Below are 12,292 nucleotides of genomic sequence, written 5' to 3' on the forward strand. Positions count from 1 at the left end.
GGTCACTGTAATACAAGCTATACTTGAGCAGACTGAACCCCATGAGGAATACGTGTGACTAACTGATCTTGTGCGACAGTGTTAAGCTCTGGAACTATATTCCTCACCCAGTTTTCAGAGAGAAATTTCTGGATGTTCAGGGAGATTACAGGAACAAGACTCAGTATTTTAGATGCTTTTGTGGAATATATTTATAAATGGCACTCAGTACACATTAGAAAACTGACAATAGGTTAAGGTTACATTTTGGCACATGCATTAAATGTGTAGTAAACATTAAAGCTGGTTATTTTCGTTAGTGTTAGGAGAATTGCAATTCCTGTAAAGCTGCTACATTGATTAGAGAGCAATGTAACTAATTTTTTTTGTTTTAATATCACTGTAAAGTGAAAGAGGTCACTGATTACCTCCTCCTTCAGGAAATGCACTATTGCTGTTAGTAACAAGAGTGTGAAATAGTACTTGTTTAAAAAGCAAAAACAAAAAAACCCCAATGATACACGATCCTAGGCCAGTGACTGTTACAGAAGAACATTAATTGAGGAGAAGATTGGAGATTTGTGCCTAGAAGGTCTGGTATGGTACCAACTGTGAAAAAGATAAAAGGCTTAACAACATACTAAGATCTTTTTGATGGCTGTAGCTTCTAGGAGGAAAAAAAAATACACTAGTAGAGGTGACTTGCAAAGCATGTCCTCATGAGCAGATTAATCCATTTTACTAAAACTAGAATTCAACTATGCACCATTTTTGCCAGTGTAATTTTTTTCATAAATTAGATGCAGAAGTAAACTGCTTCAGTGCAAAGGATCACATTTTAACTATGTGTTTATTAAGCAAGCTCATGGCTGGTGAATACATGCATGTTTATCAAAATAGTTGCAGATGAATAATTAGTTAATCAGTTATAAATAACATACCCCCCCAATTAAGTCCTTTTACGTAGAGTAAGCAGTCATACCTACTAGCAAAACAAGACATAATTTGCAACACGCTACTTTTGCTTGCGTTGCTGTGGGTATAAATAAACGATGCGTTGGTCCAGTCTCGGTACGCGCTTGGTAAAGGTGAGGACGTTTTGAAAAGTACGTAGCGCAGCCGTTCAGGTGTTGTGGAAGGATGCCTTTCGAGAGAAAGAAGCTAGAAACAAGTTTAAGAAAAGCTATTGAGGAATACAGTTTCCATGATGCATTGAATTTGACTTTCAGTTCAGACTTACCATTTTTCTGTCTAATAATAAAAAAGATTGTGTATGAACAGCTTTATATACTCTGCCAACAACTGGAATTCTGTCACTTCCTGTAAATATGAAAATTATTTTTTTGACACAAATGCACTTATATGGGTAGTGACTGTATGCCAATAAAAAGAGCATACGATCTCTGTATTTAACTGTTTCAGAAATCTTACTAAACAGCACACTCAGCGTACCAGTAGTTAAAGATACGTCGGTACCATGTCAGCTTCGCATACATTGCACTTCCTTGTGTTTTAGTAACTCCTTTCTGAATGGTTTTCAGTGGTAAAGGCCAAAATAACACCCAGTCTTTAATTCCATACAACTGAAGTGATCTGAAAACATACGCACAGATGCACAAAAATGGGAATGCATCATTTTGAAAAAGTCTAAATGGAGTTGTTGCTCTATTCTTTTACATTTTAAAATAAACATTGCAAAAATATTTCAGTGCCCTGCAGGAGAGCAAGACATGCAGTTTTCAGTGTCGTGCAGCAGCATGACAAGCGGAGGCAGTGCCCTTGAAAAATTTTTTTAACAAGTAAGGGATGGTGTGGAATCAAGTGAGAAATGGTTTCCATGCAAATTGCTCTGAAGGTGAATGCAACAAAGCCAGTGCGAGTACGTAGCCCGAGGTACCCATCGCGCCACCTAAGAACAGCAACCGGCGGTGGCCAGGGAGAGGCCGAAAAAGAGTAGTTGGGTAAAATATTACAACTTTAACACTTTTTTAAATACGGTGTGATAACTGGTTTGGAAAAAAATCTGTTCTTTGTGTCTTTGAGGCCCTGCCTTCTGGGAGAGGTGAGAGTCTCGGCTGCTGCTGCTTTTAGCTGCTGTTCTCTTCAAGTCCGTGTTTAGTAACAGAAAAGTGGAACAGCTACCTCTAGTTTAAAACCAGCTGATCCTGTTAAGTAAAATACTCCACAGAATCACAGAATGGTTTGAGTTGGAAGGGACCTTAAAGACCATCTGGTTCCAACCCCCTTGCCATGAGCAGGGACACCTTCCACCAGACCAGGTCGCTCAGAGCCCCATCCAACCTGGCCTTGAACACTGCCAGGGAAGGGGCAGCCACAGCTGCTCTGGGCTACGGATGCCCCCCCCCCCTTGGGCACGCTTGCCGGTGTGCATGTATTTAATTGCCTGTTCCTACATTTTTTAAAATCGCAGCTGTAAAAGCAATGCCAAGGTAAGGGCTGGCTCGCTCTCTCGGCGCGTCTCAGCGTGCAGGGTTTCTGCGCGCGGTGCGTGCAGCAGCGCTGAGGTGCGGTGAAGGCCGGCGACCCGCGGCACGAAGCGCCGTGCCGGGCGGAGGTAGGCGAGGAGCGCGGCGCGCACGCACGGAGCGGGTTCGACCTATGTTTAACTGCTGCCCGGAGAAGCGGCTTTGAGACCTTTCCATAGTCCTCGTGTAGCCTTTGTTAGAAAAATAATTCAGACTTTGGCTGCTTAGATGAATTCCGCTGCGGTCCTGTGCAGCCTGCTGTAGGTGACCCTGCTTCGGCAGGGGCCTTGGACTAGATGACCCACAGAGATCCCTTCCAACCTCTACCATTCTGTGATTCTGTGAGACCCATAAATGGGCAGATCCCAAGCAGCGAGGGCTACAGCGCCCAGCTCGGTCGGCGAGTGAAGCAGGCTGGCGTTACCCGGGGGGAGGGAGCGCGCTGAGCTGTCCCCGCTGGGCCGCGGCCCGGCCCCGGCTTGCCCAGCGCGGCACGGCAGCGGCTCCCGGGGGTCTGCCCGCCCGCCTCGGGGCCCCGGAGCCCGGGGGTGCGGCCCGCTGGCCCTCGCCTCGCCACCGCTGAAGCGAGAGCTCTCGGAACCCGAGCCCTGTCCGCGCGGTAGCGGCGGGGGCCGGCGGTGCCGCCCCGGCGAGCCTCTGCCGCGGGGCCGCGTTCCGGCCCCCTCCCTCGCAGGGGCGGCCCCGCACGGCGCGCGTTTGACGCGGAGCCACCGCGCTGCCAGCTTCCCGGCGGAGCCACGGCCGCACGCGTGTCACTGTGTTAACAACGAAGAGTACAAACTCCCATAAACAGGCGTTATAAAGTGTTCTCCGGTGCGGCGCCGCGCCCCGCGGCGAGCCCTCACAGCGCCCTCAGCGCGGCCGCGGCGCGGGCCCCAGGCCGGCCCCGGCGCCGGGCGGAACCAACCTTCCCGGCGCCTGCCCCAGCGGCACCCGGCGCGCTGTCGCCGCCGCACGCCCGGTGCTGGGGCAGCGGGGCGGGGCGAGCGCGGCGCTTCGGCGGCGGCCGCGGCGATGTGGGGCGGCGGCGGCGGGGTGGCCCGCGCTGTCACCCGCACCCTCGGGCGGCGGCGGGCGGCGGCCGCCCTGCCGGGGGCGGCGGGCGGTGAGCGGGCGGGCGCCGGGGCGAGGCGGTGCCTGCGGGCGGCGGGGCGAGGCGGGTCGCGGCGGCCTAGCGGGGCGTCGCCTCGCCGGCCCCCTCGCAGGGCCCCAGAGGGGTCCGCAGACCCTCGGTTGTGTTCCCGGGGGGGGGGGGGCGGGGGGGTCCGTAGATTCCCCCATCGCCCGCTGTGGCCTAAACCCGCACGTTAATCCAGGGTTTCTGCCTTTGGCCTCTCATAAAGCTGATCTTCTCCGTTCGGCTGCCTTGCCTTTATTTGCGCAGGTGACCGCGCCGGTGTGTCCTTCCGGACAGGCCTGGGGGGTGCCCTGCAGGGCCACGGCCCGGAGGTGCGCCTGAAACCCAGCACTGCTGTGCCTGTCTCTCTGCCTGGAGCAACGAGCAGCGTGTAAGCATCGCAGCTAAAATCATTCGGTGTGACGAGGACCATCACTTTCTGTAGCAGTTTGATTTTACTTTGTGACGGCGTCACGTGAAGTCACTTTTAAATCTCAGAAATATTTTAATGTTTGCTGTGGCCTGTTTTTTACTAATTAATACCTTAAAAACTACAGGTGTGCAGCCATCTGTTTTGGAAGATACGCTCTACATACAGGGCATAAAATCAGCTTGTTCTGTTTAAGCGTAACTAGAATCTCTAAAGGATCGTGAGGTTTATCTTTTTTGTTGTTCATTTTCTGATCTTGCGGAATTTCTTTTCCCCCATGTTTCAGCTGACGTGAAATGCCGGTATTTATTGGTTTCATGACATTCAGCTTTCGTTATTTAGGTTCACCATGAAGAGACTTTTCAGCGCTTCTCGCTCATCAGTGGATTCAAAGGAGATGAAAAAATTCCAGCTCCTCGCGCATAAGTGGTGGGATGAAGAAGGAGAATATTCAGCCCTTCATTCTATGAATGATATTAGAGTGCCGTTTATTAGGTATGCTTTTGGAGACAGACTTTTTTGTAGGTACTGTTTCTGCACAACCTCAGAAAACATTGGGGAAGAAAAACGCTTACCAGTACTTAGGATAACTGCACGGTGCGTCTCTTCAGCCGCTGTGTGTGCTTGCCCTTAGTCGCATCCCTTTTCTTCCAGAGACACTCTGCTGAACAGGAGTGGCAGTTATCATCCGGGAAACCCGCTTTCTGGAGTAAAGATTCTCGACGTTGGCTGTGGTGGTGGACTGCTGAGTGAAGTAAGAAATGGTGTGCTCTGGTTTCCTGTGTTAAAAAGCGTACAAAATGTTTGAATCTGTTGTACTGTTACACTGCCTAATACCTAATCCTCGAAGGAGGAGCTTTTCTCTTATGAGGTACATCAGTTACCGAATGTTTTGGAGTGCAGTGCGTTCTACTAACCCCGTAGAGTATTTGGATGGCACAGTGGTGGTGGTTTACAGAAAAGTATGGAATTGGTAATGGGAAATGCCAAAATTCTGAGGTTCATCAGAAAAATAAGGTTTCAAACACTGTAAAGAAAAGGAGAAGGGAAGAATGATGTAAAAGCCTTTGAGTATTCCTTTTCCAGCCTATGATTCTATGAAATAATAGTGGTTATGGTTTAGTAGGCGTGGTGGTGTTGGGGTGACGGTTGAACCTGATGATCTTAGAGGTCTTTTCCAACCTCTGATTCTCTGATTCTGTGATTCCTCTGGGCAGTCACAGTATGACAACTCGTTTTCCTCTTTTTTTTTTTTTCTTTTTTTTAATTTACGAGCCTAGGCAAGAATACTTTAATCGTGAGAATCCTCATTGCCAAAGAAGTGTTTTCTGTTATGAACTTGTTCTTACACGTTCGTTTCTTGGAGTGGCTTATCTTCACTGTTGTATGTTGGGGGTGGGGATTCTCGCCTTTGCTTTGATCTCATGGGAAAAGCACGGAATAATGTCAAACACCGGAGACATACCTCCCCTCTGTCAGGAGAGATTCTCCTGGTGTGGGGGCTGGCGTTCCAGCTGCTTCCCGAGGAGTCTGCGCACCCTTGGGACTGGGAAGTAGCTGTTTGTGGTGGAACCCCTTGGTTGCCCAGGCTCTGAACAGCACTGTGTCCGATCGATAGGCTGGGGATGGTTTGTGAATCTAGGGTTGCAGATCTGGCTGACTTACTCTGGGAACTTCACCAGCATCTGAAACGAGGTGTTGCAAAGGGACCTGAATCTCTCCCCATGTTTTTGTTTTGTTTTGTTTTTTCTTTTATTCTGAGCAAAATCCTGTAGTCTTGTGAGAGCCTGCTCTCCGACGAGGCTGGCAGGACTGGTGTGCTGTGTCACCTTCTCAGGCTGAGCCACCGGTGAATTTCAGGTTGGAATAACATACATGTGGTCATGTTCTGCAGCCTGTTTCAGTTTCAAAAGAGGTGATGGCTGAGGTGTTAACCTATGAGTAAGAAGACACTGGAGAAATTTGAGTGACAGCCAAGCCTGATGCTATCCTAGTAAACATCAGTGTTTAGTTCTCAGCAGTGAGAAAGTCCCAGAGATACTCATATATTAAGTAACCATTAAAAAGATATGAGGATTTACCATTACAGGTGGATGTCGAAGAAAGTAATGACAGTAATTAAATACGGCATTGTTTTTCCCCCTTTAAGTACTGTGTTGATTTTCCCCTTTTGTTTTTCCTCTATCAGAGAGTAATAGCAGAGGAATTCTTTATTTGGTGTAACAAAATGGATTCAGAACAATTTATTCTAAAAGACGATTTAAATATGTCTATTCCAGTATATAATTTTCTAAGCAAATTAACACCACCTCCCCCAAATCTAAGGGTTTTCTTGCTTTAATAAATATTTATAATAAAATTGCTGGATCAGAGCTCATAATTTGCTGGCGTTTGTCTTGTTCTCTGATGGATGTTTTCAGCTTCGTGTATGTATGTTGTAAAGTGGCAGACACCTTTAAGTAAATTGTTTTTATGCAGAGAATAAATTATGCTCTGTATTATTAGCCTTTAGGTAGATTGGGAGCTTTGGTTACTGGAATTGATCCTCTGGAGGACAACATCAGAACAGCAGATCAGCACAAGTCATTTGATCCCATCCTGGCCAAGAGAATACAGTACAAGTCCAGTTCACTGGAGGAGATTGTGGAGGAGTCTGTGGAAACCTTCGATGTAATCGTAGCTTCTGAAGTAGTGGAGCATGTGGCTGACCTTGAAGTGTTTATCAAGTGTTGCTCTCAGGTGTTAAAGGTAAGAGAGCTTTTGCTTTCATTACTGGGAATATTTGTTCTTTATTATCAAGGCTTTCATCTGAAGGCACGTGAAAACATCTAAATCTGCATTCATCCTTCCACCTCGAAGTGCTTGAGGTCTGAGGCTCGCTCCAGAGGTGCCCTCCATTCTCCTCCATGATGCAAGTACATCTTCCTGGCTTCAGTAACTAAAGAGGAAGTGTATTTCCCCAACCCTGCCTTAGAGAAGTGCTAATGGCATCACCTAGCATTGCAGCGTTGCTTTGCATCACCCCCCTTAAGAAATTGGGCTGTGTCTGATTTCACCTGGTGAGAGAAAACATGGCAGTGCTGCTATTGATGGAGGCTGTGGGCTCCCTGTGTGGGCATGGACTGTCACAATGTTTCTGACTCGCAAGACTCTATTCCAGCTCTAGCATCACATCAGATGTGCTCCTGGATTGCTTTTAAGGGGTCATCGTTACGCTTGGAGACAATCGCGTGTGGTTTTACTCCTCTTGGTATTATTTCACTGGTAAAGAAGGATGGTGGGCGCAGTACAGAGGCAGCGGCTTTCTCGTAATCTCTTCATTTGTCTTTCTGGTCATCAGAAGGAATATAGATTATTTGAATGGAACGCTTAACTAATTTTCAGCCTGCTGGAGACATAGGAATTATCCTTTGTTTCTACCAAACAGTCTCTTAAGTACTTGGAATTCACTTCTGGTTTTGTTTTTTGACCCTGTGATCAGTAAAACAAGCACGGCATTCAGCAGCCTCAAAAATCAGGCAGTATTGCACATTTTGCTTTGGTTTTAATTTATAAAATAAAATTTAATTAATTAACTTAAATTTGCAATAGGCATTGTATATGCCTTAATACCTTTTATTTATCTGTTTCCTGGGCAATGTTACGTTATCAGTGACTTTGTTAGATGTTTTTTGGGTGAGGAAATGGTTATCAGACCATCCAAGACTTTGATTATGTTGACTATTCGAGGACTACTGAGTCATACTGTTAGAACATTATATTCTTTATTGTATTTAAGCGGTATACTTGTAAATACCTACCCTGATATGAAATTAGTTCATATCATACATATCTTGCAGTATGTAGACTTATAGATAGACAGATTTTGTGTTTTAATGCAATTAAATTTACAATTTTTAAAAAACATTAAATATTCTTCTAATTGAACGCTTTAATCTTTTAATTAGCCTGAAGGTTCTTTATTCATTACTACAATCAATAAAACGCAGTTGTCCTATATCCTGGGAATTGTGGTCGCAGAAAAAATAATGGGCATTGTACCAGAAGGAACACATGAGTGGGAGAAGTTTGTTTCCCCCGAAGAGCTGGAGCGCCTCCTGGAATCAAGTAAGTCCCAGGCCAGATAGTGGGAATGCAGAGAGATACCCAAGTGGTCCCATGTGGAGATGGCAAGGGGATAAGCTAGGTGGCCTGAGTGCTAGCAACAATACATGGCTTTTCCTGTGGGAGTTGCCAGTCATATCTTACGAGTATCGTTTGTGATTTAAAGACACTGCTGCTTACTGGATTTTGCATAATACGTGGAGTCCTAAGAATGCAGAGATTACTCAGACAAAATCACTGTTAGAGCTGCCCTCTGTTTGATAGGCTACATGAAAATTCCGAGGTTTTCCGTCCTCTTGTGGTGACACAGTGAACGCTCTGAAATGGTCCATACGCTCTAGGCTGGGTTTGCGAGGATAACTGTGCTGGCACTCCAGAGCTGCACTGCTGCCCCTGCACTGCTTGTCGTCTTCCCCTTGGGAGAAGGCATTTGTGTTTTTGGTTTCTGCTCCATGTTCTTTATTCATATTATCTTACTAAAAGATTTCTTCAAAAATGTGAAGATGAAACCCACCACAAATTCATTAGGCAGTTCTTGAAAATCGGTATGATACTGATTTGAAGAAATAATCGAATTGCCCTGGTTTGTTTGATTTTTAAAATAGACAAAGCACTGAGCTGGGAAGAGTTCTGCCCATTGTTCTCCTTCCCTGTGGATGATTTAAAACTCTCACCGAGTATTTCACTTTGCTTTAGTTTGCTGTGAAGAAGCTGAAGTTTGAGTTGAGCTGTTCTCTTGGCAAGGTCTCCTGGCACTTTGCAGTGATGCCATAAGGAACATGACTAATACCAGTGCACATGCTGGTGGTTCTTTATGTTCTCCCTTCGAAAGGAGAAGAGGGTGCAGTGGAGTGATTTGTTTTGGTAGGGTGCTTGTTTTCTGCCTTCCCTTGTGTATCCCGCTGGGACACAGCAGAGCCATGCAGCGAACCGAGAGCTGCGCAGCAGGGAGTGTTAAATCGCGCTCTGCTTGCACTGAGCTCTCGGTGGTGTTCTTCTGCCTCTCTCTTGTGTTTTCCATTCCTAAGGGGAATCTGCAGAACCCTTCCAAAGACACACTCAGATTTTGATTTTGAAGTGTGTGATGTCCATCTGAATAACGTCTCCACCTACAGAAAACGTTATCCATCACCCAGCTCTGGTGGTGTGAAATTGGGGTTTCTAGTGCACCGCTTTTTGGTGGCTACTGTATAGCGTGCTGACGGTGCATGGCCTGGCACGGAGCTGTTGCTGCTGCTGCCAGTAGCAGGACCCATTGTCTGATGATGGTGGTGTCTGAGGAAGGCTGGCTCTGTGAAGCGCTGCACCCCAGCTCGGGGGAAGGAGCGTGTTTCAGACTGGCTGTTCTAAAGGGTTTGATGTCACAGTGACTTACAGTGTTTTAAGAACATCAGTTGATTTATGGCTCCTTTCTTTTCTAGATGGCTTTTCAGTTGAGACTGTGAATGGGATGCTGTATAATCCCCTCTTGGGGTCGTGGAGCTGGGTGGAAAGCAGGAGCATTAACTATGCGATACACGCTGTGAAATCGGGGGCCGGGGGACAGCCAAGCCCACCTGACACCCCGTTGGAGACAGGAGGTGAGCAGCACCCAGCCACAGCTGGCACCACTGCGTGACTGCCTGGGACATGTGGCGATGGACTGCCGCCAGGGACAGGAAAGAAAGTTTTGCCCAGATGGACATAATAAAACCTTTTTTAACAACAGCTTTGCTGTTTGCATTAATAATGTTTATGCTATTTTTGGACAAATATTTTAGGGCAGTCTCAGAAAAAAATAAGCGCCCATTATCTCAGGAGTCATTTAAGATTGAAATAAGCAAAGGTTTTAAAGAGTAAGTATTTTTGTAAGAAAGTAGTTTCAAATTGTTGGACGGGGAAATGCAAGTGATTCTGTCAGTAGCTTGGAGGAAGCTCCTATATGTGATGGCATTTTCAGTCCTCGTAGGAAAACTCAGATCTCTGTAGAATAGTAGCTTGAATGTAGAAGGAGTTTAAAGACACAATAGTGTATGACAAATAAAATAACATTTAAGTTATTGAACTGAGTCTGTTAAAATACACAAAACACTAAGACACAAGTGTTTGTGGTTTTTATATTATGCCTTCTCCCTGAGAGGAGAGAAAATGGAGAGCAGCAAACCTTTGCTGTTGGGTCATGCTGTTTCTGCAGCTGACGTGAGCTAACTGCAGTGGTGGCAGAGGAGTCTCCTAGACCAGAGTGCCTCAGCTGTCGGAAGCCTCTTCACCATAAAGGTACTTGTATGTGTGCCTGTTATTTCAACTTTCTCCCTCTACCCAAATAAAGGTAACATTTTACTAAGCTACCAGAACTTTGTGCTAGAAAAATGGTACATTAGCAGTCTGTGCTAGAATTGAAGTGCGATACCTACTCAGTCTGAAAGTCCTAGTGCCAGGTTAAGGAAAAGTGTTGACCTGCAGTGAAAGAGGACTTTCTAAATAAAATGTCTTGTGATTATCCACGGTTGTATCTCTGCCCTTCTCTCTCTGCCTCTTTTTCTCTGTGCTTGTACACAGGTAGCGAGGTGGGTTGGCTGTGTTTTTCTGACTTTTAGTTTGCAGAGATTAAGATGAAACTTTTTTGCTGGTGGTGGTCATTCTGGAGTTCTTTAGATAAGCAGTCTTTTTGCTACTACTGCGTTTTTCCTGCTGCAGAGGTTTGGTGGACTAAATTATTGTGTTACACATTTGCATTGCTGCTTTGCTGCATCTGTGTGATGCCTAGGGATCCAAGTTTCATGATGGATCTGATGATGCACAGAGGAATATAGTTAATTATGATAGAAATAATAGTAATTTATAGCTATTAAGACTGAAAAGGGTTATCTAGTGTGATCATTTCCATGACAGCAAATTCTGCTTTAGAAATATCTGTTCGGGATGTGGCTTGGCTTTGGGAAGAAGATTCATCTTCATGTAAAGAGTTCAGTGATAGAGAAGCCACTATGTTGATAAGTAAATTGTTCCAAAAGATCATCAGATCCCAGCCAGTGATGTCTGAACATCTTTGTTTTCTGCGTGAAGGACCTCCCTGCTATCGGCTGTCTCTGTCTAGTAAACGTAGTTGGTGTAGTTTTGAGCCAAGTTGCCCCTTAATTTTCTCATAGATAAATGGACTGACATTCTCTCTACAGCTGTTTACTGCTACAGCGTTAGTTTCTGAGTTCATATAAAATCTTGTGGTAAACATCCTTTCTGAAGCATGACGGTGGAAATGGATGCAATGTTTCAGCGATGGTCTCGCTAATGCTGTCCACAGGAGGAGCACAGTCATTCTGCTTCTGCCTGATGTTCTCCTTTTGCCCGGGAGTCCCTGCTCTGTTGGTCATCCATGCGAAGCAGCACGTAGCGTTTGGGAGAGGAATGACACTGGGAAAAAGATGGAGCCAGAGCAGGTAGCCAGCAGTCTTTGTTCCTAACGGTGTGTTCAGGCATGTGAGTGAGTTCCCCTAGCTCAGTAATCAACTTTGATCTAAGTTATTTACAACTATACAACTGAGTGTTTCAAATTTTACCAACAGTGAACTGAAAGAAACAGCATCTGAAAAGCGGTGAGACCTGGACAGATTCCTGGGGTAGCTCACTGGAAACAACCGTCCCTCGTTCACCTGTTTCCTAAATCCAGGTGTTTGTGTGACCAGCTGTTAATCCTGGCTTTCTCATCCTTTCCTTTCTTCCCACTTGCTTGTATTTTTTCATTAAACTGTGAGCTGCCTGGGGAAGGAACTGTTTTTTTCACTGCTACTTCTATTGCACCTAGCACAAAAAGCCTTTGGTGCTGCTTGGGTTCTTTGGCCAGGCTCACAAGAGGGCTTGCGTACCAAATAAACAATAGCTGGCATTTGAGCAGCAAGCACATGGACCTGTTTGTCTGTCCATGGATACCTCTGTTTTTGACAAAAACCTGATCACAAGCACCTGACCTTCTGCTCTTTTGCGTGTGTGTAGGGGCCCTGTCAACCTGGGAGAGTGTAATGAGTAGGTACTGCTTGAGCAGGTCCTTGTACCCATGGCGTGTCTGCAGATGTCCCGATGTGCTCCATCCTCAGTCTCTAGTCCTCAGTTTTCCTCTCCTGGTGGAGTATCCTAGCTTTTCTGGCTGTATTTCATCCCTCTGGTTAAAACATCCTCTTT

At 46.0% G+C, this 12,292-nt stretch overlaps 1 protein-coding gene across 1 annotated transcript; it reads left to right on the plus strand.

Annotated features, from left to right (window-relative positions):
- Positions 1-3,500: 3,500 nt before the first annotated feature.
- On the plus strand, positions 3,501-10,616 carry COQ3 (coenzyme Q3, methyltransferase). Its single transcript, XM_075414325.1, has 7 exons — positions 3,501-3,591; positions 3,871-3,994; positions 4,376-4,528; positions 4,688-4,787; positions 6,539-6,781; positions 7,981-8,140; positions 9,559-10,616. The coding sequence occupies exons 1-7, from the start codon at positions 3,501-3,503 to the stop codon at positions 9,753-9,755; spliced, it is 1,068 nt and encodes a 355-aa protein (XP_075270440.1). The 3' UTR covers positions 9,756-10,616.
- The last annotated feature ends 1,676 nt before the right edge of the window (positions 10,617-12,292 follow it).

Source organism: Opisthocomus hoazin, chromosome 2 (genome assembly GCF_030867145.1).
Source record: "Opisthocomus hoazin isolate bOpiHoa1 chromosome 2, bOpiHoa1.hap1, whole genome shotgun sequence".
NCBI classification, from domain to species: Eukaryota; Metazoa; Chordata; class Aves; order Opisthocomiformes; family Opisthocomidae; genus Opisthocomus; species Opisthocomus hoazin.

Excerpts from the sequence above, each read along its gene's own strand:
- COQ3 (XM_075414325.1), top strand. The coding sequence starts at position 3,501 with ATGTGGGGCGGCGGCGGCGGGGTGGCCCGCGCTGTCACCCGCACCCTC. Across the intron at positions 4,788-6,538 it reads GTGGTGGACTGCTGAGTGAA|CCTTTAGGTAGATTGGGAGC; the intron begins GTAAGAAATGGT and ends CTGTATTATTAG. Across the intron at positions 6,782-7,980 it reads GTTGCTCTCAGGTGTTAAAG|CCTGAAGGTTCTTTATTCAT; the intron begins GTAAGAGAGCTT and ends TCTTTTAATTAG.